This window comes from Ptiloglossa arizonensis, chromosome 7, assembly GCF_051014685.1.
Source record: "Ptiloglossa arizonensis isolate GNS036 chromosome 7, iyPtiAriz1_principal, whole genome shotgun sequence".
In the NCBI taxonomy this organism is placed as follows: Eukaryota; Metazoa; Arthropoda; class Insecta; order Hymenoptera; family Colletidae; genus Ptiloglossa; species Ptiloglossa arizonensis.
The window spans coordinates 16,943,070-16,969,692 of record NC_135054.1 but is presented as its reverse complement, the minus strand read 5'-3'; the positions used below and the strand labels follow the sequence as shown (position 1 = coordinate 16,969,692).

Here is a 26,623-nt window from a genome sequence, read left to right as displayed (position 1 = left end):
GAGAGAGAGAGAGAGAGAGAGAGAGAGGGGTGGAAAGAGCAGAACAACCGGTTGAATATTTTACGCGTCCTTTTATTCAATAGAGGTTGTTTGAGCTAGAGAATTCGATCAGTAACATACATGCGTGTGTAATTTGTACACTTATGTATATTTTTGACACTTGTACGGCAAGTCAACGATGGAAGATGAGTATTAAGGTAGACAACCGATCGAGGCGTAAAGAATTCTTTTTTTTTCACGTAGCAGTAGAGGAAATTCTCCATTCAAATAATTACGTTTCCTTCTCATTTTTAATCGTTAAAATAATATGTATTGCAGCGAGTCGATAATTACACTAAAAAAATATTTTAATAGAAAGATGTTACAATAATGTATCCAAATCTCTATGGAATTCGATTAAATTAAAATGCCATTTTTTATTCGAAGAATAGATTGCATCGCGTTAAGTCGCTATAAAGTACTTCCGTGAACCAATTTCTACGAAATTATTATTGAATAATACACGATTATTTACGAAATCAGGGTTATTTGAGTTATTACGTAATTAATACTTCTTGAGTTTTCGAAAGTAAAAAATTTATTTTTAACAAAATAAGTTTCGCTGTTTGATAAAGTGCAGCGTTTGAACATTTTAATCGGACGATATTAAAAGTGAAACGTCCCAGTAAAGTACAAGCATGTATAAACTGCACTAACAGTAGGAAATATTTGTGTCTTTTATATTTTTATAATATAATATATATACAATTTAACAATATCAATTATTTAACAACTGTGACATACTTTCCATACATTTTTCTCTCTTAACCACTACCGCACTGTTCTACATTTATATTAAGGTTTCATTACAAATACAAAATAAGTTACTTATAGTTATATACAAAAGAATTAATGTTAAATATTATTATGGAACTCGCAAGTATACGTATAAAATTGACAATTTAAAAATATACAGAAAAAGTAGGACATAAATATCAATAACACGGCTATATACAAGTCTTAATTTTGTACATGGAAGAATTTATGGAAGTATAGATAGAATTGATAATTGGTAATATAGTACAAATACTAAAATTCGACAATTTGCTACTCCGACTTATCCACATGCTTTTGCACATGTATTTCCAAAACTATATCCTCTAAGGAAGTGTAAAAAAAACCTTAATTCACAATTTGTCCGGCTTTCTGAAGCCTTTTTCGTTCCACCAGCTCTGTAATATTGGGAACAATTGATTGTGCCGTACTTAATATAAGTGTTGATTTCAAATTGTGATCCGAAATTCCAGTTCTATCTATAGATGTTGCTCGTTTTAAAACCATAAGCAGCTGCTCACAAACATGTGTGGAGCCAAAAATTGCAATGATCTTTGCAGCACATTTGTATAACCGGGGAAATCTACATTGGTTAAAATAATTGTAAAATTCTAGCAAATTACGTTTTCGTTGGAATTTGTCTTTTAATGCTGTGTCGCATTTTAAGTCGATTAATTCTAATTGCAAATAAGGGCGAACTACGTCTATGTCGGTTGAAAATGGTGCCGCTATTATATTAAACTCATTTTCCAATTTAACCACATCTTGAAATTTAAATTCGAATTCATTTTGAAGACTTTGTAAAATAATACCGTATTGTTCAAAATTGTTAACCGCTGTTTCCTGTAGCTTGACAAAGTGACAAGCGTTTCCTATACGCAGTTGTCTCGCCCATAATTGAAGCTTCATCTTAAATGCACATATGGCATAAAAATAGTCTATAATTGTATTTCCTTTTTTTTGTAAGGATAAGTTTAACACGTTCAAATGATCAACCATGTCCGATAGAAATCCTAGGTCCATAATCCATGAATTGTCTCGGAGCTCTGGTACTGGGTATCCTGCTATATCCATAAATTCTCGAATCTCATCACGGAGTTCGAAAAATCTATGTAAGATTTTTCCGCGACTAAGCCAACGCACGTCCGTGTGGTATGGTAATTCACCATATTCAGCGTCAAGTTCTTCTAAAAACGTTTTGAACTGTCTACGCGTTGCACCGTGGCAACGTATGTAATTCATTGTGTAAATGACAACTGTCATTACATTCTCTAGTTGAACATTTTTTGAGCATAAATTCTGTGGGTGGATACTATAATGTATAGTGGTTACTTCATGAGAAGCTGACAAACTTTCCAATTTTACTCGGAGGCGGTCCACAAATCCGACATGCTTGCTCAACATTGCAGAAGCTCCACCAGTTGCTACAGAAACTAGTTTGTCCCATTGTAAATTATTCTGTTCGACCACCTCTTCCATATAAGAGAAGACATCTTCGCCTGACGTACTTTTCCTTATAGAAAAAATATCTAACAGTTCCTCGGTAACTGATAGATTTTCATCCACACCGCGAATAAAGATTGCGAGTTGAGGTGCACCTAGTACGTCAGTACTTTCGTCCACAGTCAACGAGAATGCAATGAATTTTCGTACAATGCTGCTTAGTTGTTCCGTAACGTCATTAGCCATTTCGTGAATGCGACGCGTAATCGTGCTGTGTGACAAACCAATACATTCGAATCTGTTCAATTGTTCTGGACATACTTGTTCAGCTGCTATTAATAAGCAATGTTTTACGAAATCGTTGTTCAGGAAACAGTGTGCAGATTTTGCAGTTTCTAATGCGATACGGTAACTTGCTCGGATGGCCGCTTCGTTAGTTGGTATACTGTCCTCCTAGAAGCAAAATAATGATTTACCATGGTACTTCATATTTTCAAAGAACTAACGATGTTCAAATTTTCTTATAATTGAGGGGGGAGGACACCACTTTGACAATTTCAAAAAATTAAACGGAACTCGTCCTAAGAATACTTTTTTAAAATATTAAAACATAGTTTGCAATAAAAGCTAGGATAGAACATTGCACCCTTCCTAATTCTCTGAAAAACCTAAAGGAAAATAGCCACACCTTTGACCGTGCAATAGACAATTTATAATGATGTTACATAGTATATGGTGTAAACTTGTGATAGTTCTTCCTAGAGAATAATATGTGTAAATATTGTTTTGAAGTGAGTTGAAGAGAGTCAGTCGATAAAGAGAGAGTTCGAGTATAAACAGTGTTAATAGAGTAGATATTGGAAAAGAAAGAGATTATTGAGTGTGCATGTTAAATCAGATACACGAGTATTCTTTTTGTTAATGTGTTCTATTTTCATCAATCACTTATGCACTCAAATATAATACATATCGTAAAAGTATTTCATCCCGTTCTAGTTACTGAATACTCTGAGAAAGAAGATCTGTACCATATTACCACAGTCTATCTTGTGAACCCTAAAAGGTAAACAAAGAAACAAAGCAAAATTATTATAAAAGTAAATGAAAATAACGATTATAGAAGCGGCTATAGAAGGTTTATTATATGATTAGATAGAATAAAAGTGTCAAAAACTGCCTAGTCTGCCTGTAAAATTCACAATTTTTCTTTCAAAAACTTGTTATTGCACAGGAAATAAATATTTACAAATATCTGTATTTACACAATGATGATTGCTACGTAGTTTCTAACAAATATGGTTAGATCAGATGAAAGCTGTGCAGCGTATGACATTGTAAAATAAGCGGTAGCTAATGAAATACTCATATTTTCTATATGTACTCACATTTCTTAATGAAAATTGTCACAAACCTTTAAAGGATGTCATTTTAATATATCAATGAAATACTTTCATTAGAAACTTTCTTTCATTATAAAATTTCAAAGATTAGTCTTGAAGATGGTGTCCCCCCCTTAAGTTAAAATATCTTACTTCTTCAAATAAGTTTTCTTCCACCTTTATTAATTTGGACTTCAATCGTATAACTTCTGTGAATCGCTCTTCACTTGTCAAGCGTGCATGTTCCTTGGCATGGAATGTGTTGTAATGTCGTTGAAGATTATATTTCTTCATTTGATTTAAACTTTTCAAACACACCAAACATCTGACGCTACCTTCGTGCTCTGTAAAAAAGTATGCTTCTTCCCATGAAGGATTAAAGTGCACAATAGGACCTGTCAGTTGTCGCTTTGGTGTGGATGCTTCGGCCATAGCTACACCTTTGCATTGTATTTGATACATTTTTAACTTAAATGTAATTTAAATTATCTTACCTAGTAAAATTTAATGTATGAACTACAAAAATTATAATGTGTCTTTACAGAATTGAAGTAAGGTGGGTGACAATATTTTTCTCTGATTTGTAGTAAACATTAACTTGTACTACACATGATTTGCCCGCCTGTTTCTTTGATTACTCTCGATGCTAGCTCCCAAACTTGTTGGATTTTCTGCGCATGCGCGACCCGCGAAGGTCGAAAACAGGAACGTGCACATAGTTTAAATAGCAAGCTACGACGAAGGGGTAAAGTACAAAAGATTGTTGTTCTATTACCGCATAAACTTGCCTTCATTGTCATAGGATAAATTTCGGGTCACAGTTTGCTTTGTGTCAACGTGCATGTGTGAAATGCAATTAATTGCAAGTTCCTTTACGCTTTTAGCTTTTTCATATGTACTACCGACTTTCTTCAATTTATTCTATGATAGTCAGTCTTGGTCGAGGCTGATAGAGAAATGAGAGATTATTTTTCTTCTCCGTTATGTTTTGAAAAAGATTTCTCGATTGATTCTTCTAGTCAGCCATAAAATTGAGAGAAACTTTCCACGTTTGCAATTTTTAAAAACTAATCATTGCAGTAAATTCATTCAGCAAAAGTGGGATATAGGCCACCTATCAAGGTAAACATCAATTGGAAAGTTACTCGCGATAGAAATGGGGTTTTCTAGATCTGTAAAAGTTGCCAACTGGCAAACAAATCCTTTTTCGTGGTCTCTGATATCGTCTGACAACGGAAAGATTTTGGTTTGTTTTAAAGTAGGTCAGTCTCGAGAAAAGAACACGATTTGCTTCTATTCGGTCTATCGTTTACAATCGTTCACTATGGAAGGCTATTTCCATTGATTTCTCTCAAGTTTCTTATTACAGTAATTAGGGTATTGGTCTTGTATAAATTATTATTACTTTAGTATTTGAACACATAATATATTATATTAAATTATTACACAAATAATATATTAAATTATTTATTTTAGTTCACGATCATATAATCAGTGGCTTTGAAACTACGTAAAATTTTTCTATATAATATATTTTGAAGAGAATTATTGCCGCGATTAATGTCCACGATGTGAGAGAAATCCGGGTTTTTCGCCTATAAATTTCACTTTTCTGATAGTAACACTATTTATTGATTGTTAGTTCGCGCGATACGAAATACTCATCAATAGCGAAATAACTGTTCTCAAAAATTCTAATCGCTAAATCTGAATCCCCTTCAGGGGCATTCTTTCCAACTCTCCAGTATACCTTAATCAAGGAATAGGATGACATGGAAAGAAAGACGGCCGTTACCGACTGAGAAGATCGATTCGACAGAATCGATTCTGATTTGAATTACGATAGCGAGCAGACCCATTTGCACAGAAGTCAATTTATAATCTGAATTGCAAATAAGTTTTCACAACTGTTAAATTCTAGATGGGATATGTTCAAAGTATTGTTTTTAATTGAAATTACATCTGGCGCCAATGAAAAAAGATAACATTCCACATCGAACATAGATATTTATACACTGCTAATCGCTTTCAGGGTAGCCAGCGGTCCCTGATCGTACCGGTCTAATATTATTAACAACAAAGCATTGGCTCGAGCAATGTTAACATTGTAATTGTCTAGGTCTTTGATTAGGGATTTGAGGGCAATAAAACTTAGTCGAAAGCACTGAAACTCATATTAGAAACACCGGAATATGGCGACTGCCGTTCACTTCATTGTCTCCGCTTAAACAATGAATTGTAGTGGTTATTCGCGTAGAGTGAGACAGGGTGGTGGGGTGCAACGCTGACACAAGCACCACAGTGCTCAAACAAGAAGGGTCCTTCGTCTCGCCGCTTCCTACCACTTGTACGCTTACCGACGCCATTCACCAACAATACCGGACTATCAACACTCTTTACGAACTTCTCCATATGCATATACACTGACACATCTCTTCCGTTACCTGTATGCAATACGCCCACCGCGAGCTTGGCTCAGCCACTTCGAGACACATCGGAATTAACGCCGTGATTTCGAGTGCCCTAGGGAATTCGCTTGCCACTTCCTACACCTTCTTACAAAGAAAATCGTTGAAGTGTCCAACGCCAATTAAACAAACCATATACGCAAATCTATAAATTGGCGTACCAGAGACAAGGAAATTGCTTTCTTTGTTCAATTGAAAGAATTTGTCCCCTTGTCGTGTGCGTATGTATTTAAAGACGCAAGTGATGTGTAAGGTATAAGGATGCAGAGATGCCAAAGAATAAACGATAAAGACTTTTGCCTCATATTGGTAACATATACGAAAATAAATGTATTACATCTTAAAAATTACACGAGCGGACACAATACGGAGTCTTTGCATCCGACTGCACTTTGTAGGTCATCGGATTCTGAGGATGTTAGGTTTCATATAGATTTAAAGTAGAGGATCGAAAGCTGGATTTTTTCAAATCAGAGATCCGTGTAACGCAAATGTGTAGCAAGTTTATTAAAAGTTCTTCATCGGTAGTCTTAAAAACTATTTGGAAAAAGATATTCGAAACTCTCGTTTACCATTAAATTAGGTTCAAGAAATAGGACACATCGAACTTCAAGATTTGTGTTATTGAACACTTTTAATACCGATATTGTAATGCGTATCTTCGTGCACTCTTTTACTTAAACATTGGCCTATTTGCTTCATAAACCGTCACTCGAGAGTTGGAAGTCTCAGCACTGTGTACACGTACGGTGATAAATTCGTCAAAACACGAATTGCTTACATTTCGATAAAATTCATGCTCGGTTACCTTTTTGTTTCATTCAAACACATAGACTGTATCTATCAGCCGTGAAAACAGAAATGGACGATTCTGGATGAAAGGGGGCAGTTATATCGAGAGCTCCAAACGAAAAAGGGAGTGCTTTCGCTATTGGACGAGTTCTGTAAGTGTGGCTCAGGATCAAATATCGCCTAGGACTGTCTACTTCACCTTCCTCTCCTTGTTCTCGTGCGTCTTAAAGTTTCCGTCGAAAGGAAGGATGCTTTTCACTGTAACCACGTTTTCATTGCTCGGAAAAGTAGGAAGAAAAGATCGAGGAAGCGAGGGCGAAGGAAAACGAAGAGACGAAGAGATATCCATTCAGACGGCCTCCAGGTTGCGGATCCTTCAGCAATTGCTTTTTATTCCTTTAGCTAATACGAAAAATCTGAATGCCGGTGGACCTTTACCTCTATTTACAGTCAAGCAAAGATGGAGGAGGATAGTTCTTTCATCAGAGAAAAGTACCTATATGATTTTCAGGAAGACTCTGGGCAATTTTTCCTTTTACTGGTTTTCTACGTGTCTGAAAGTTTTCTCGCCACACCGTGACATCAAGGGGTTGTACTAAAGCAGCCAGCGTCCTGGAGCAACCAAACTGAGAGTATTTTGATTCATTTGTGTAACATACCATTACGGCAAAATATATTGACGAGTGAACTGCGCATAAATTTAAAGGAATTTTAGTTTAGCACGTTCTTTAATCCAATCCTCTTTAGAGGTGTGACTCTAACTTTTGTCAAAGGTTCTATACCATCTTAAATTCTGATAAGGTATTTTCTTAGATAATACCTACTAGAAACGTGGTTTTATTTTTTTGCAATGCTGTATTATAATAAACCATATGCTTAACGTTAAACGCGAGTACGATGTACATTTGAACTCATTTCTATTTTAGATTTAACAGAAAAAATTTAGCTGAATTAAGCTATTTCGCTAAATTGTCTAAGTAGTAAATGATTTCGATAAGAAAACTTTAGACCTATTCCATAAATATTTATGTAATTTAATCGGTTATCAACGGTGAGCGTCTTTGAGTGTTTTTTGTCGAAAGTATTTCTTCGTTTTTCACTGTGTATATACACAAACGCGTATTCACGTTCTTCCATCGTAATTCCGGAAAGTGGGCTGCGCTAAATGGATTGCGATGTCTTGCGGTCTTTTACGCCATTTAAAACGAACGAATGTGCTAGATGGATTTATGTGGAGTTTTAAAACCAGCTTTTTCCAAAGACATCGCTAGCTTCTACATTAGTAGCTACCTGCTAAAGAAATGATTCTATAAATATAATTATAATGTTCCTTGTTACGTTAGACCGCATTTTACGGTCAGCATTTACACTTGAGTCAAATACGTTTAAGAAAACCAATAAGTGTTACCAAAACGTTAGGAAGCCAACAAATTTAATTCGAAGCTGGTACAATATTAAATCCATACGAGAAAACTTTGGTAAAATGATCTTCTCTGAAAAATTTCGACCATGCATTTCCATAATGTAGCTCTTTCTCAGTTGTTTAATTTTTTTTTTAAAGAATAAACCAATTTTAATCAAAAGACCTTGACTCGTGAGATCTCGATGCTCTGGTAATTCAAAATATTACACAATAATAATGAAAATTAATTAAGCAGTTAAGAATATTAATGTACGGTGATTGTTAGTGTAAATAGCAACGCTAATGACGAAAATCATTGTGCCGAAGTGATGTAAGTGAATAGAAATTTTGTTTCGGTCTAAAAAGTGTTAAGAAATTATCGGACATTATTATTTTCTCGATGTAAGTAAGAAAAATTTTACCGTTCTACCTAGAAAATAACAAATTCTACGCGTTTGCCTTTTGAATCCAGACTAAATCGAATTTTGGTCCGAAACCATTTTCAGAATGTAGACATTGAGACCAGACGCTGATCAATCGTGAGTTTCAACTAGCTGCGATCGTCTTGGTACCCAGGCGTTAATGAATGGATTCTGTGCACAAGGAACACGGTAACTTCTCTCCGTCGGCGTTAATTTCCGTCAAATTAGCACCTGTAACGTATCCTGTGAAATGATGGAAAAGCAGGAAGCGCAATCAACGATTTCTCGCCCACATTACGAAGGTTTTCCTCCTTCTGCTTTCGCAACTAGTTTTCCCTCGATCAACACATGCGCCTCTATCTCTAATGCCTATTTCCTTCTTTCGCTAAGGCTATACACCTGCACTGTTGGTAGATCAGAAAAAATATGGAAAAACTACGAGATTTTTCCAAAGATACGGACGAAGAACATTTAGAAGAATACAACGATCGACGGTTGTTGTTTCTTCTTTTTTTTTTTAACCGACCGAAATTGAATTTTGAAATTTTCCGCTTAATTCTTTCAGATTGGAACAATCGAGGCAACGGATATGGAGGGGTTGGTTTCCTATGTATCGTACGTGATCGTAATATTAATAAAATTTCTAATATTTCTTCGATTTTGTTAATGCTTTCGTGAATTTCCGAGTTTGCAACATCGACAGCACTCAAAACCATATTCACGTGACAGTTTCTATAAAATACCTTCGTTGACATCTCGAATTGCCACCGACGCAACCAATATGGTGAATTAATTCCAATATGGTTTTGATTGATATCCACATGTATAAACCCGGATATTAATTCGATTCCCCGATCAAAATTATTCGTTTCAATTTGCTTCGAATCAAACGCTTATCCCGGCTTCCTAATTAGAGTCAGGAATTACATAGCACCCACAAAGCATACTGTCGGATGTGTTACATGCTGGCACACGGCCGAGAATTAAAACCGGCGCAGCACTAATTAACGTGGATCGGATGTAATTACCGATGCCAGAGCCAAGTATCATTCTCGAGTTTTCGCGTCTCGAGTATTTCGTGGAAACATCGAGATATCTTGTGGGTAGCACGGTAGGGAGCAAATATACAGAATGACTCACCAGAAATAGAACACCTAATTATTTCCTGGTTTTGTTGAGTACGCGGAATAATGTTTCGGGGCATAATTCGAACGGTTTCAATTAGAGAAAACTGCAGGCAAAAATTTTTTTACACAAATCTCGAGTTCTCAATTATCGATATTTTTCCACACGACACGTTTTTCATTATTTACATCTCGAAACGAACATCGTTATGGATTCAAAGAATTCGAATTCTTGAACTGGACTGGGAACTTCGTAGAAGCAAACGTATTTTCAAGTAGCATTTGTAATGATAAATGATGTCACTATTTACATTAGGTGCACCGGTATTCTATTTATCGAACATTTGGACAAGAACGTTTATCGGTATTCAAATTTATTTAAATATTATTTGAAGTTGACGTACAAGCGTACATCGTTCAGTCTGCGCGTTTTCAAAATCGTTTTTCTCGCAAACGATACTCCGTAAAAGAAACCGCGTTCCACGTGTCTGAATGATTTTTGCACGTACAATCGATCCCTTTACGATTTTATCATCGATTGTGGGCCACTCTAAACGTACATATTTATTTCGTACCGAATTGTCGGTATTACAATGCGAAACGAGCGATTCCGCTATACCAGTTCGTTGTTTGCATTGTCACGGAGCAGGTTGCTACTTGGAACGGTCTTTGGCTCGAAAAATCGTTGGCTTTAGGGTCACTGCACCTATGGGTCGATGCTTGGAGCCAGCAGTGAAGATTCTGCTGAATCGTCACTGGGTTGCTAAGTCAGAGTGCCGCGAATTGGAATGCAAGCTGAGTGATTCCGCTGAATCGCTACCCTGTGAGATGAGCGATCGATGGAAAGAGACAATGCACTAGCATGTTGGGATATAGCAAACAGAAAATAACGTTCAAAAGGCAGTGACACGCAGCAGGTAAATGGGTAGCCGCGGTGTTCTCTGTCAGCCTGTTTTGTTTGTACTGCAACACCTGTCCAGCGTGCACCATTTGACCCGCATGTTTGCAATGCGGGAACATTGGAAAAACTTGAACACAGGGATCGAAACTATGTTAGAACTATTGACTACATATTCGGTATTATTAGTTTACGATACATCGTTTTCTATCATGGACAAAGTAGCAATACATACAGTCACTTCAAGATGCTGAACGTCTTTTGTTGAAATGTTGAACACCGTAGTAGGTGTACGTGGTGGCCAGCGATTTGAACTTACAATGGTGTTGTATCTTTAAGTGGTTACAACGAATAAATCCTAATACTTGTAAAATTTTCCATAACATTACTGTTCTTAGGGATAGCGTACAATAATGATTACACTATAGAATATGTGATTTTATTTTTCGTATTATCGTTTGATTAAATCTTAGGGTTTCGACTTTGAGATAGCTAATTCTTAAATTTTCTCTCGCAGACGCTATTGAAAGCTACGATGCTTACATTCTTTCACGTACAGTGGATTTCACGGGATTGTTAATTTATTTTTGGATTACGTGTACGAGAAATATGTTTCGATCTCCTTTTATTACAAATTGTACGTATCGTTTTAAATGCGAATATATTTCGGAAGCGTCCAGACCATCGCGGCAAGAACATCAAACTGGACGAAGTTGGCGATCTCACGAGGCAACCCCGAATCGCCACCAATCTTTGTAATTTCTTCGGGTCGACTTTAAAAGTTAAATTAGATTTCAAGCCAAACGGGCAACGAATTTACTCACGTGGTCGGCGCCGTTAGCGAGGAAAGAAATTCGTCGAGTTATTACCGTCATAATCCGCAGCACTAAAAGTAAGTAACTTCGGTTCTCTTAGGAGCTGAAATAAAGGTTACGAATGGACACGTACACGCCGTTACGTTCGAAATGATTCTCAGAGGGTGCATTTACATACATTACTAAATGCTTTTTATCGTACTTTCCTTGAAAGTTCATCCAACTGACGAGCATCCCTTTTATGACATACTTTTTGGCGAACGAGCTCCCATTCAAAAGGCCAGCCGTGTTCTCTGACAGCGTATTTGCTGCATTTTTCACCTCTGAAAGCATGCAAGTATAATCTGGGAAACATTTTCCGTAACAAGATAAATGGTGAATGGAAACAGTGAAACCAAGTTACTTCCGCTTTGCACCAACATCTATCTCTATACACGTTCGTTATCTTCTCTTAGCCTAATTTTGGATGTTTAGCTTTCAAAGAATCTCATTAAACTTTCACTTTATTTATCGCTTAACACTTGTTCATGCGCAAACACACGTAAATTCTCCCACACAAGGTAAATATTAGAGCGCGTTTCAATTGTTACGAATGTTCTGACTATTCGAACATTGCAATAGTGATGAACGGTAATCATTTTGTACATTCATGTGCATCGTCGACGGTTCATTATCCAAGGAAATATTAATACTACGGCAACCGATCAGTTTTCGATCAACTCGTTTCTTATTCAAACTATCGTGAATTTATTTATTTTATATGTCGGAAACATATAAAATATGTTTGAGAAATGGCAGATATGAAAATTTTCATTTCTGTTAGCCGATGACTGTATTACGTAGATTTCCAACTTATTATTTGAAACTTTAAAAAAACATCGGTAACCGAATAATATTTGATATTACACTTACCGGTGATTAGATCGCCCTTTTCGGTCTGTAAATACAAAATCAGGATTAAGGGAATGTTGGGTAAGGTACGATGAAAGAAACCGACTGCATCTTCCGTCGTTTATTTTTATTCACCGTCAATAAATTAGCACTTATCGTTGAAAATCATACGAGAACCAAGAGACAATAAGAATTATGAATTCGTGACCTCTGTAAACCCCGCAATTAATGAATAAATACAAAATTAGCATATAAAAATGTTCAGCGACGTGCGCTGACACGATCGCCATTTCCTAATTCTGTTTCATTATTTTTATGTACATCATATATCGCGTCGAATTGTAAACTTCGCAAGAATAGATAGACTAGACCGCTAAGTAGATGCTTAATCATTTTTCACTAGCGATTTAACGACCTTCTAGACACAATGCTTTGACGTTTTTCTGACGGTGGCCATTTTTTCTTTTTTTTTTTTTAACACTCTAGACGATCAATCACGTTGGACAAAACAAACTGTCCCCATTTTGCGCACCAAGTCAGAACACAGACGTACGTAGGCTCTTGAAACTTTTCCTTTCGAAGCTCTTCTCTCGAATTACTTATCTAGATTACGGCTTATTGTGTCTACTATTAGAATGAATCCTCTTTTGTACATCGAATGCTGCGTACTCCCCGAGCTAATAAAATCACTATCGTGCCTATTCGTACTCTCATAAAGTAGTCGTCAATTAACATTTTTCACTCATTCTTCCTCCTCCTTTTCTCTTTCTCTCTCTCTCTTTCTCTCTCTCGCTCGCTCTTCCTTTCATTGTTTTCTTGATTCGTTCTCTACAAATAATGTTACTCTCGATGGAACGGATAAGCTACAGCGTTATCGTAATTCGTGTATATTATAATAAAGATTTCATTTCGCTAAGTTATTTTGCTAAAAACTGTCAAACTTCTGCATAGAGTCATTGCTGGAATATCGGTGCCCATTGACAAGAAACACCAGCTTAATCAACCTAACCGGAGTTTTCGTCTTATCGTCTACGCGCGTTTGAATTCTCGTGAATCGAATAGGGAAATGACATGATGCGATGTACATATATCCACGAAAGACATGGTAAATCAGTCGCAGTTGTGGAAGCAGCACGAGTTAACAAAATCGAGTCGCGCGTCGCCATTCCGTGTCGAGTCGTGGACGAACGCGTTTTACATACAATGTGTTCTATTCGTTAAATGGTCGTACGAAACAGCGAAACAGATTCGTTCGAAAAAAGGGTGAATTTCCCAAAACTACTCGTAAATCGATAATAATGAAGAAGGTGAACATGCATCTTAAATTCTATAAAATCTCTAACACTTGCTCATCAGTCTCTGTCGTCTTCGACAATGATCGAGTTGCTCTTTCGGAATGAGTACATGCTCTATTTACAGTAATGCAATATATTCGGAGCGTTTAAATCGAGTTTCGACAATTGTATCCCGTCAACCCCCGTTTTTCACGAACTTCCGTGTTTCATTTCTGATTTCGTTTCGAGTCGCCTTCAATTCTACTACCATTTTACACTATACAAAAGATGTACATAAGATCCAACGGTGTGATATATAACGTACGTATATTTATAGATTTGTATAGTCTAATGTTTTGGCAAAGGTTGGGTCAATATAAAACATCGTTAGGTTTCTATGCGTATTGTATGTACATACAAAAACTTTGTAACTTTCAACGTTTCTCGTGGCATGGTAAATATACACATGTACAGGTTACCATCTTGTCGAAGAACTAAGTTGCATCGATGATGGGGATTGTCGATCGTGTACTAGTAATGTAATCCTCTGAAATGAGACATTTATACTAGAGCAATGAAACAACTGCTTCGAACGAAGTAGCTGTCTTACAGAATCGTATAAAGTAATAATCCTACCAGCGGCATTTCAATGATAAGCAGTTTGTAAATATGTATGGTTTTTTTTTCTTTTCTTTTATAAATGCATATATCGATAGCAACGTAGAACTTGTTAACATTGAAAACAGACGCAAGTACAATTTCTTTTACCGTTGCTTCCCTATTTGATACTTAGTCGTGTTTCTAATAATTATCCAAACATCGTTCTAATAATTAAAACTGAAGTTAGTAATCTATGTATAAATTTTTCACTTACGCGATACAAATTTCAGCGATGTTCTCGAAGGTCTGAATTGCATTTTTACACAGGATGATGGGCTATCAGGTATGATCACCCAAAATGCTTTGTTGCTTTTGATAATACGAAGAATGTTTGAGGAAGAAATTGTTTAAACAGAAGCGGATCAGTTTTTTCGAGCTTATATTTTTTCGCAATTCGAAGATCGTTGTTTTTTCAGTTAACATCGAGACGAATTCAATAACCTGGAGCAACATTTGCGTCGGACGAAAATGTAACGCTCAAAAACTTCTGGTACCAATTTTCTTGCTTCTTCTATTCGAATAATTTCTCTCTCTGTTTCTCTTATCGTCAAAAAGCAACGGAGATCCTTTGGGTGACAATTTTTCTTACCTCGTCCTGTACACGAGAGTTGAGAATTTTTATGTAAAATTTCATAGGGATATTAAAAAATAATAATAAAATTTTATACTAAATTAACGTAGGAAGTGATTTTGAAAAGAAAAGTTGTTCAATCGTTTCACAGTTTTCTCACGTTGTTATGTTACCCAACTCCGCTGCTTTTGACGTTCGCGCATACTCGAATTTCAAGGCGGAAATGAAAAGATTCGACTAACAAACTTAATTAACAAGTATTCATGCACCGCGTCATTGCATCAATCGTGTTAATTCGCAAGAGTAGCTTCGCGCCAGGTGTGCACGATTCGGTTGCTATACGTCTCATCGTTTCGTTATCAGTGTAAATCGACGAAACGTGGCAACAGCTTAGAAACCAAAGGATGGAACGATTCTCCTACTCGTAGAAAAACTTGGCAGTCTTTGATTTACGAGTCACTAATCTACAAATCAGTCACCTCATCGAGTAAAATGAAATCGCTTGCTAATGAGTTCTATACCGAAATAGAACTGTCAAATCATTCGTTATCGTGCCGTTATTTGTCGCTTAACGTTTTCTTCAACGGTTCTTTTTTTTTTATTGCAGGCCATTACTTTACCTATCTACACATTAGGGAGACGTATATTGCTATTGTATCACATAATATTCGCTTATTATTATTAATTACACGAGCGTTGAAAACAACAGACGAGATCGTGAAGTGATCGGCAGTGACGTAATTTATTCCCTCGTCCTTCTTCGTTTCGAACCAGCTTCTCCCGCCAAATTCGTTCCATTCGTGCACGGCGCGAACTTCGAGAAACTTTTGCCACGATTCTCCTTGTTAAAACTGCTTAAATTCTGTTTCTTACATCTTTCTCCCCACCGTTGTGTCTCTCCTTTACAGAGATTTTTAAAAATTCAAGAATAACGAAGTACATCCTTTGTTTGATGTTAAAATTGAGGTAGGGACAAATGAAGCTGGGATTCTTGGGAAGAAAAAAAAAAACGAAAACGGTAGCAGCATACCTTTGATTATAGAGTAACGAGGAGAAAGGATCGTTAAGGCAACAAAGGGTACCAAGGCACCTCGTTATTTCTTTCGATCCGGTGTATTTTAAGATACAATTCTGTATTATATGAGACGAAATTAAAGCAAACGAACTTTTATATCGTAATATTTACAGGGTGGATCGAATGTGTGCAGCCAGTTAGACTCGAGATACAAAATTAATTGAAAGGTTCGTACAAACGTATACGCTTGTTTAAACTTGCGCTCGGATTCCAATTATGTCTGTGATTAGGTTTTAATATCGCCGATAAATTAAATTGGCTACTTCGGTGCGAACGTTAAATTTCAAACTAGTTTACGATTTGTTAAAATTTATCAGCCAGAGTTAAAGTCCCCTAGCTTCGATCGCGTCATTCTTTCCTTTTTAAAACGAATATCGTCTACATCGTAATGATTACACCCCGGTGTAATCCAGTCAGAGCCAAATACGGTATACGTCTGCGTAAACTTTTTCATTAATTTTGTATCGCGAGCTTGGATAGTACTCTCTGCATCCTTCCGTTGCAGAGACTTCTATCGATGACTACTGGAAACTTCTAAACCCTACTTTGGTATCGTCGGTTTCATCTCGTGCTGCAACGAATACGTATCAATGTTCAGTTACGAAAAAACGTTTCCGAAGATTCAATTTATTATCCGTTCGGGCCGGACCCGCGTCAAATTATAGACTATACCCTGCTAAATATAGAGTACTTACGATATAGCAGAACAATCCCGTTGACGTTGCACGCTGACAACAAAAATCATTAAACTCTATCGCGAACGAATTACAGACGATTCATTTACAACGAAATTTCTGGGCATGCAATATCGAAGCAAGGTGAATCGATACGTTTCCATGATTCTCGTTGAGTATTGCCACGTTACTCTTCACGGGTAACTACCGTCCCCGTTCTGCGTCTTGTTGGCCGGTTGAGAGGTGGGCGATGCCCTGGTGAAGTTCCCGAAATTCTTGGTAGGCGAGTCCGAGGCAACATTGGCGAGAGCCTTGTCCCTCGGAGGTGGAGCTGAGCTGATGCTGGACGAACTGACACCGGAGTCGCTGGACTTCTCGCTGACGCAGCCTCTCTGACCCAGACCGGGGACACCCCCGGTCCCTTCCAGACCAATATCGCTGCTACCGACCACGTACTTCACCAGGTTGCCAAGCTTTTGTCCGCTATCGCAGGCGTCCTCGATCACCACGGTTTCGCCGAAGTTCCCTTTCTTCGCGATGAATCGAATGTTCCCGCTACGCAGCAATGGCGACTTGTCGAAGTGACCCTCCTTTTGGCCGGCCACGTTACCAGCGATCGGTATGTTGGGAAGAAAATCGTCTTTCCCATCGGACGCGGGGTTTCCCTCCGTGCTGACGCTACTGACGCTTTTCGCGGACACAGTGGCGTCGAGATTGTTCTCTCTGGATTGCTTGGTAGCCGCGGCAGACTCTGGGCTCACGGTTCGTCGACTGGTGGGATTCTTGTGAGCATCGTAGCAGCCAGAATCCCGTGGGAACTGGCGACGATTAAACGGTGAACAGTGACCAGATGTCTGGTCGGAGGTTAGGACCAATCGGCTGACCTCGTCACCCTCGGAGCTCGAGGCTAAGTCTCCTTCGCTTCCGGCTATGGGGATACAACAAAAACCGACGTATAGTCCCGTAACCTTACCTTAAGAGATGTTTGTTTATCGACAATGATGTTGGTACACCGAGTGATCGTTACCGATGGTTTCAACTTTCTCAAATATTTGTCAGGGTTTACTCCGTAAAGGAACATCGTTCAATTGACGATTTCTAATTTTCAACGGGTACGTTCTATGTAACTACGGTCACTAAACTGATATTGAAGTAGAAAATGTGCATCTATGTATAATAATAGAAAAAACGTGAGCTATTTCTAGGTATTTTCTATGGTTTGATCAATGTTACGGAATGTTTAAGCTTTAAAAGTCAGACGTTTCGCAACAATAGGTGAAAAGGAATGTGATGGTCGGGTGCGAGTGTAAACGTTACGAGAACACAATTTGAGTAACTCACATTGAAGATCGTGCAGTAATTGTATCGCTGTGAGAATCTTGGCACGATGTTCCGGTTGATGTATACGCAGATAATCGAGATCCGCAGGCTCTATATCTCTGAAGAGTTCCAGGTCCTCGTACCCGTTCAACACGAAAACAGGAATGTGTTCCTGCGAAGACACACCATTCGATTTTCCATTATTACCGTCTCCACTCCTCCCCATAACCTTGCCTCGAACAAAAAATCGCATTTACACTTTTTCTTGGGTTGTGTTAACATGTAAATGATATCTACCTATTACCGTAAGGTTGCCACATCTTCACGTGGGATACGGCACTTGAAACAACCAGGTCTATTTACAGTGCGGAATAAAATTATAGCATACCTTATTTTCTTCCACGGTGCGTAAAATTAGCAGCAGAAAATATGCATACCTTTGAAACAGGATGAACCACCTTAACGGTCCACTCCGATTATTAGTTTATGTTAATTTGCAAGAGTTAATGCGCAATACGCTTGTTCAAAAGTCTGTTTTTATTTTGCGTTGAAACAGGTTAATTATTATTTGTTGCATTCGAGGAAGTTTGTCCAGGAGTACTACATCAGGCAAAATGAAGTTTGTCTCTACTTAATTAAACGTATAATTGGAATTAAGTTGATATCAGGTTTTATAATGGTACTTTAATTGCACTTTGTTTCTTTGAACTTTTTTTCTTTTCGTGTTTATTTTTGTAAACGAATAAGTAAAAATAGTCCGAACGAGGTCGTGTTTGGAGTCATTTTCATCGAGAAAGTCTCATTAATCAATCGACAATATTTTTATTAGATATAATGAAAAAAAGTAAAAGTTTAAACTTGTATTATTGCGACGAGTCTGGTTCAATTATCTAGCGCAAAAATTTGTGCAGTTATCCGGGCATTTCTGTATATCGAAATGGTAGTTTCAAGAGCCTTATTCTGTTCAGAGTAATTATTTGAAAATCAAATGGCAAAATTTCTTTGTTAGCAGTGTTCAATTTATTTGAAAAAAAGATTGCTTTTAGCTTCATCCTTTTTCTCCTATAAATTTCCACGAAGCTGGAATTTCAATGAATAGATGATCTGATAATCGACCATAGTTGCATAAGAATAATTAAGATGTAAGCATTGCCCCTAGAGTTAGTATTTTTATAGCATTGATCGGTCGACTTCTTTTTTTCTTTTATTAATATATATATATCATCGATAATTCCTATGACAGTTTTATTTGACGATGAAATATGATCGAAACTAATCCCTTGACGGATTGTACGACACTCTAAAAGAAGAGAGCTTTTGGCCAGAGCAGAATAACAAAAAGTAATCAAAGAGAAAAAGAATAAGTTTATTGAAAATGGAGAAAGGGATGAAAATACAAAAAAAACGAAGAATGAGCAAACGACAGAAAAGAATTGAAACGTCGAAGATGAAGAAAGAATGTGCAGCAACATGCTTGAAGTAATTTTGATATACACAAATATGAAAATATTATAAATTACTATACACAAATATTTTACGTATACATACGAATAATTTTCAAAAGATATAGTTGTGCATTTATTACTTTTAAACCTTCATACGAGGTAGATCATTTAAAGAGGAACACTTTAATATCTTCGTTGTTTATGGATATATGAAAAAACTGACCGAGGAAAATATAATGGTTCAAAGTGGAAAATATAACGTCGGGAAAATAGTTTTTCTCAAAATAAGTTTTCCTTTTTAACGGAATCGTATATCTTTTTATACTCTTACAGAGGATAACAAGACAAATTACCATGACTTGTAAAAATGTACCATTCCGGTCATCTGATCTTAGAATAGATTAATATATTCGTTTATGTTCAGTTAACATTTTGTGCAATTTTAGAATATAGCCTGCAGTTACAACAGGTGTTTAAAACGATAACCACAGGCATCGATGCAGGGCTGTAGTTTCGTAATCAATGATCTACGTATGTTTTCGATTTCTGGCAACGTAATTGTTGCGCATGTTGTTGTAATTGTTCGCTTCATATCCTCTGGTGTTGCAGCTTTTTCGTGATAAACAGTATTTTTTAGTTTACCCCCCACAGTTGAAACTTTAGCAGAGAGAACAGCAGGAAATGGTTTAGCTACTCCACGGATCTCTGTCGACCTATCCAACCTCGGGTAAAATTGAAATCCAATATCGCTCTTACAATTCCAGAGTAATGTGTTGGGCACATATCATGTTGCAGCCATATGCATTTTTTAATATTCAGTGGAAAATCGTCCAAAAGTTCCGGTAGAATTTCACGGAGAAATGCATCATATACATATTTATTCTGCGAATTTGCTTTGAATAGAATACGTTTCTATGATTCTTGATGATACAATTCTGTACCAAACGTTCACAATCCGGACATACACGTTTAGTAGTTTTGCGAATGTTAACGTAAACATAACAAAACGTCGTACGACCGAAATGGTACATTATCACAGTTTGTTATATATTTTCCTTTATCCTTTACAATGGTCTAGAAAAAAGTTATCGATAGTTTTGTAATTTCGAAAAAATGACTTTCTCGATTGAATGTTTCCTTCTGTCCCCTGTACCAGGGTATAGAAAACAAATATACGATTCTATGAAAGAAAAACATCGACAACCTTGAGATCTCGGAACGAATGACCACGAGTAAAAAATATTTTCCTACTCGTTTATTCTTTCGAGCAGTTTGTCCCTGTCCTACCAAGATTTTTCATACATTATCGTAAACGGTATTCAGTCGCTCTCGCTTAAGTGATTCACCCTGTATACCGGTAAATAAATTTCTCTGAAGTAATCCCAAATGTTTCAGAACTTTTCCGTAAGTTTGTCGAATATTTCCAAGCAATATAAAACCGGGCTAACGTTAGATCCGATTCGAACTGTGGTGCGTGAACAGATTGCTGATCGTTTCACAGAAGAGGGAAAGTAAAAGTGGGAAAGTGTGGCTGAAAAAGTAACTTGTCACGATTCGTGGAGCAAGTACGGGTCGTGGGCAAATATAAAAAGTACGTGCAAGAGGGAACGGTGGGGGTATGCATGAAAAGAAGGAGGGCCAACGAATAAAGAAACGTATAAAAGCTGGATCCCTGCTTTGTATTCGAAGCAATGCAAATGCGAATCAGTTTGTTCGAGCCGTAGCAAGATATTGCTCTCTACCTGAAGATTCATTCTCTGCAAGAGCTCTTGAACGGAACCGGGCTTTTGCCTGTACCTCTGGCCCCACTTCCCCCGCCCTTCGGGTTCCCCGCGCCGTGGAACCCTGTCGTTCAGTATCTCAACGTTTATGAACTTGAAGTGGCCTATCCTGTTGTGCATGATACCCTTCCACAGACCGCTCTTGTTCATTTGTACCACGTCGATAATGTCTCCCTTCTGCAACAAAAGCAGCGTCGCAATTTACCTGATACTTTTCGTGCGCGGGAACCTTAAAAACTCCTCTATTTAGGGATTCGACGAATGGAACACGAACATTCAGTGTCTCCCGTAAAGTGTTTCACGTTGTTACGAAAAGTTTTGAAGGAAGGAAAGTGACTTCAGAGAATTCAGTAAATAAAATTACATTCTTCTTTTCTACCCATTCGATATCTGTGCTTTCTCCCGTCCGTGTTCGAAACCCAATTTTAAACATTTATTTTGTCGAATTAATTCCTCGTGATTAGACCGCAGATTTTATATATGTATTTATGAGGCGCAGAGAAACTGCGAGCAAATCCTATGCAGAATAAACGCACTTCGGGAAATGATATATCGATATTATTGTATTAATTTATAAAATATATTATGCATACGTTTTGCAGGTGTTTCCCATATTAGCATACACTATAAATGCATAAAATTCGGAATCAATATATGACAACGGAAATCTGTGCTCGGAGAAATATTTCTTCCGAAACGATCGAAGGAAATTTTTTACATTAATACGCAGCTCCGATGAATTGTTCGAATTTATTTATTTAGTCCTACCGTAAGTTTCGTTTCACACGTATATCGCGCTGCATTGAAACAAATGATAGCAATTACAATTTTTAACTAATCAGAATTTATTTCCAAAGAAGGTGAGAATATTGGCAAAAATGGCCACCTTTCGCAGTGATACGCATGCAGGGTTTTCGAGATTATTTCAGGAGCTATTCTTCTCAGAAGAACGTCCTTCGAAATATCCAAATTTTTATAAAGAAGCCACGCTCTCGAACTTTGACCACAGTTCACAATCAAGAGTTTTGAAATTTGGGTTAGCAGAGTTTTCAGCTGAAACGAACTTTGGGATATTGTTCCGTAGTCACTTTTAAATTGTTTTTTCTTTGTAAGCCGGAGGGTACTGTCTCGTTGAAAAAATCCACCGTTGTCTTTGAAAAAGACTCTTCGAGAATTTCGCTATTCCTTCCAGCATATCTTTTTGATAGTCTTTAGCCTTGATTTGAACGTCTTTCTCGTAGAAATGGACACGCGCCATACCCTGATGGAACACGTTCCGAAAATGTGCAAAGATTTATTCGAATAAAACAAATTACGAATAAAACCAACGTAGTGGTTTATTTACGACGTTGATTCAATCGAACAGTCACATTTTTATTCGTTTCTTGTGAAATATTCATTTTACGATTTAAATTTCAATTTTTATTCGACGAGTAACGGTAAAAAAGTTATTCACCTTGTATTCGTGATTCGAAATTTTTACAACAGAGGTGACAATTTTCCTCACCTCCGACACACTCCACGGAACGATCCGTCTTTCCGGTAGACCTGTAAATTGTGACCAGAGTCGAGGAATACACTTTAACGGAACTCTTTCATTCGCATAGAAACTGTCTCGGTGATCGTGATACAACCGTCGCCAATTTGTCATCGATACAGGATTCAAGGTATTCGCTACATTCGAGGATACGTTTCGCTGTAACCAGCCAAGTATCTTTTATTATTAACCGCGCGAATAAATTCTGATTGGTTGAAAATGACGCGGATAAAATTGCTCGTTTCTTTCACGAGGCCCGATATTCTCGAGATAATTGGCGCGTAGGGCAAGAGGTGATCGCCGTAATCGACCGATCGCGCAACAAACCTTGAACTTGAGCGCATCTTTGTCATAAGGGCTGGGCGTGTAATCTACCAATGCTCTAGCCCTGCAGAGCACAGGTCCCATGGTGGTAGGGCTGATGGCGTCTCTATCCTCGCAGGATATCGAACTGTGATTGCTTCCTGCGCGTACGAGCGCCTGCGTGCTGGAACCGCTGCCACTCGGAAGACTCTCGACGCTGCTGGCGCTGCACGGGAAAGCCTCCGAGGACGCACGATCCTGACGGAGCCTCGAGATCTTGCGCTGCACGTCGTGTCGCAAATTCCTTGCCCGTCCCGCGATCCGCGACCTAGCATCCCCTTCCAGCAGAACGCTAGCTTCCGACTGGAAATTTTAACAGAGAATTGGAGAACCACCGGACAGTCGAGAACGTTCCTTTCTTTGGTCATATCGATGGAAGAGAGGAGTATCGTAACGGCTGTTTATACGTTCCATCGAGGAGTTACACGAAACAGTGTCCTCGAACCAGTTCGGAGGAACTTTACAATACGAGTACACCGGTGTTGTCGCGCGAATTGTCACTCGGAGAACGAACGAACGACCCTAGAGGAAATTTGCAAATGGAAATTGTTACTCGGAGAACGAGCGACAGTTATATCGTAAATGGACCCTTGACCATATTGCGAACGGGCTCCGACTCCGTTTCATCGAACACCGGGTTTCTCGTTTCGTGCAGCTCCCCGATCGAAGCGAGTCGATCGGTGAAGTTTTTGTACAAAAGATACAGGATTAATCGGACTCTTTGGAAAATTAGAACGATTGTTCTGTAAAGTTTTGAGAACATGCAACGATTATATGTATATATATATATAATATAATATATACACGGCACGATCGTGGAAGATTCACAAAGGCCGTTGAACCTTGGCTTCGAGCCTGCACGACGTCATTGTCGACTTGTCGGTGGAGTAGACGCACGTGTTGTGATTGTATAACTCGTGAAAATGTTTATAAACGTCTACCTTTGCATTTTGCGTGTATGTTTTAACGAAACGCTACTACGCAGTGAAATGCATCCGGGCTACGATTCAGCGAAGCGGCATAAAAATAGGCGGCAACTTGATCAAACGGCTAACGAGTGATCGAGACTTGCGTGCATGTTCAGCCTTAAACAAACAGATTGGTAACACTTTGTACTATGTTCACCGATCTGATTCGAAGATCAAGGGGATCTGTAAAATCCTTACAAGTGTACTTGACTCTTCGTGTACAGAAATCATCAAACGAGGATCAAACGTGAAGCATGGGACGCTCGTTGATAATTTTTGTGCTTGGAACCAGACGAGTGAAGATAGTCGCTATCGATATGAAAAGATTGACTTACCCCACCGGACAGACCAAATGTAAAAAATCAACAAACAAAAGCATACTACCGTTCGAGTGTACGGTAACCATGGTTATGATTACATTGGGTTTGTGAAAAAGTAATGTCGAATGTTTCCTATGTTGATGCAAGGTAAGTGGAATCATTCTGAAATTTATATTTTACGTAATCGATTGTAGATAATTCACTACTATTTGCGATACTATTTCTACCATTTTCTTCATAAAATAGGAGACAAGTCCTGGCAAACATTCCGAAACGATGCCGAGCTAACACTCGCGATATTTTTTTCACAGTAAACGCGATGACACGAGATACGGTGCCACTTTGACGAAACGTGTCTCCTACGCGTTAAAAACTAAACTCTAATGCCTTGTTTAACTTATCCAAGTGTTGACAATAATGTTTAGAATTTACAGCACTGTGAAATGCATTCGAAAATTCTTTTCAGGAAAAGCAACTGTAATGATTCCCTCGATTGACGTAGGGATTCGATCGATTTAATTTTTCAATGGACCACGTTTTGTCAGATCGCATTATCTTGCAATCTTCAGAATGAAACTGTACGAGCCGGCATCAACGCGAGCATTTAGTTACCGTTCAATGCACAAGTGTTAAATATACACACGTACGAAAACCTGAACAAGATCGATTGCAGTAGTCACTTAAATCGACAATGGTAAGACGAACTTGTTACAGACAAATACAAGCAGCTCATTCGAAACAGTTTATCCTGGTTAAAGGCAGACATCACTTTCCCACCGACTCAATAGCGTTTCAACAGTGTTGTACTACTTAGTAATTTCTACTGCACACTTAGAGGAGTTTTCGTTCTACGTAGCCCACGATCATGCGACAATTTACCGATGCAGTAATAGAAAGGACAGAAGATATAGAGAGAAAGGAGACATTCGTGACAGGAGGACTTGTATATGTCACGTACTGCGTGTACGGTGGCGGAGTGCTGATTCTCAAGTTCTTCTTGATCCTCGTAGTCGCTGCTCTGGCTCGGCGACAGTCCTTCTTCGCCGCTACTCCGGCTCTAAAACGTTGATACTCACAGAGACAGTTCTAATCACGCGTATGTAAAGGAGAAGCGGACTTTAGTTTGGTCTAGTTGCGCGCGGATGATGTTAAAGGAGATCGGTCGTTACGAAAGATAGGCTAGAGTATAAAATCAAACGTGAAGGCACCATCGATAGTGTAGATCGAGAGAACGCCATAATGAGGATACAATATGAGTTGGATATAAAAATAGTTACCATACGTGCACGTACGAGGATCAGCCCAGAATATATGGTGCATGCTATGAGCTTCCAGGAAGATAAAATTGGGTTAACATTTAAGTGATTGTTACGTTCTTAATTCGTCTGATTGATTTCATTGTTTTCGATAAATTTTCGATACCGAAGGACTTGCAGCGGAGTTTGGTATCGTATCTTTCTCGTTTAATGTTGAGAACATCGATAATTTCACTATTAACTTGGTTAAACGAATTTAAGTCATTGTCGAGAGAATATTGTTAAGTATGGAAAACAGTAAACGGTATTATTGTTTATAATTTTGTAAATGTGTAGGGAAAATGTGAAAATCCAGAGAGCATAATATTTTTAACGGACAATTCGAATTGAAATTCCATTTTTAATTCTATACATTGTATTTTAATACGTGCAAAAACGTATGCACGTATTTCCCGCATGGTTTGCGGGAAAGGAGAGAAATTCAAATTTATACGAAAACAAGAACTTATTAAGCATTTTACTTTTGTAGAATATTTTTAACGCCAAATGAAAGATTGTATATAAATATGAAGTTTGGAATTATTCTGCTGCAAGTCCTTCAACAAATTTCCTATTTTGATTATTTTATAATTACTTTTATCGAGGCTTTACTTTTACCAACACGTTTTAAATATTCGCATTGCATATAAATAAGTGAGTATACGCACATTGCACAGAGCGAAAAGAACCCAATCACGTGAAAGTAGTAAGAAGAAATAGTCAGATTTATGAAATTTCTATCTAAACATGCCTCGAAGAAAATTTCAGGTAAAGCATTCCCTTGTGAATTGAAAGTATGCCCTCGTGTAGAAACTCTTGATAAATTGTTCATAACGTAAAAGCGCTCGACTTGCAATAGGATATCCTAATACGTAGCAGAAATTGAGAGCAGT

General features: G+C 37.8%; 2 protein-coding genes and 2 long non-coding RNA genes across 6 annotated transcripts in view; 1 reads left to right on the top strand and 3 right to left on the bottom strand.

The window, feature by feature from the left end:
* Positions 1-692: 692 nt before the first annotated feature.
* LOC143149190 (general transcription factor II-I repeat domain-containing protein 2-like) lies at positions 693-4,198 on the bottom strand. The gene is made up of 2 exons (XM_076316352.1): positions 3,789-4,198; positions 693-2,709 (listed from the first exon to the last, which is right to left on the bottom strand). Exons 1-2 carry the CDS (start codon positions 4,095-4,097, stop codon positions 1,162-1,164), a joined length of 1,857 nt encoding a protein of 618 aa, XP_076172467.1. The 5' UTR covers positions 4,098-4,198; the 3' UTR covers positions 693-1,161.
* Positions 4,199-7,115: 2,917 nt separating this feature from the next.
* LOC143149510 (uncharacterized) lies at positions 7,116-7,506 on the top strand. The gene is made up of 2 exons (XR_012992805.1): positions 7,116-7,259; positions 7,346-7,506. It is a non-coding gene; the product is annotated as an uncharacterized LOC143149510 (long non-coding RNA).
* A 225-nt stretch (positions 7,507-7,731) lies between these two features.
* Positions 7,732-10,057, bottom strand: LOC143149227 (uncharacterized). Of its 2 annotated transcripts, none has more exons than XR_012992722.1 (3): positions 9,860-10,057; positions 8,304-8,950; positions 7,732-8,188 (listed from the first exon to the last, which is right to left on the bottom strand). It is a non-coding gene; the product is annotated as an uncharacterized LOC143149227 (long non-coding RNA). The 2 variants fall into 2 exon arrangements; XR_012992723.1 differs by having other exon boundaries at positions 7,732-8,185.
* Positions 10,058-16,463: 6,406 nt separating this feature from the next.
* Positions 16,464-26,623, bottom strand: part of LOC143148989 (uncharacterized) — a 420,594-nt gene continuing 410,434 nt past the window's right edge. The window contains exons 11-15 of one of the 2 annotated variants that reach the window (XM_076315881.1): positions 25,394-25,492; positions 23,112-23,450; positions 21,209-21,424; positions 18,043-18,193; positions 16,464-17,629 (exon numbers count right to left, since the gene is read on the bottom strand). In XM_076315881.1, coding sequence (XP_076171996.1) covers positions 16,896-17,629; positions 18,043-18,193; positions 21,209-21,424; positions 23,112-23,450; positions 25,394-25,492 — 1,539 coding nt within the window. In that variant the 3' untranslated portion in view covers positions 16,464-16,895. The remainder of the gene's footprint in view (positions 17,630-18,042; positions 18,194-21,208; positions 21,425-23,111; positions 23,451-25,393; positions 25,493-26,623) is intronic. The other variant, XM_076315883.1, reaches the window with a different exon arrangement.

What these genes read in the sequence shown, in the direction of transcription:
- LOC143149190 (XM_076316352.1), bottom strand. Translation starts at nt 4,097, where the DNA reads ATGTATCAAATACAATGCAAAGGTGTAGCTATGGCCGAAGCATCCACA. An exon ending in AAGAAAACTTATTTGAAGAA is followed by an intron (nt 2,710 to 3,788) that starts GTAAGATATTTT and finishes TTTTGCTTCTAG; the next exon opens with GAGGACAGTATACCAACTAA.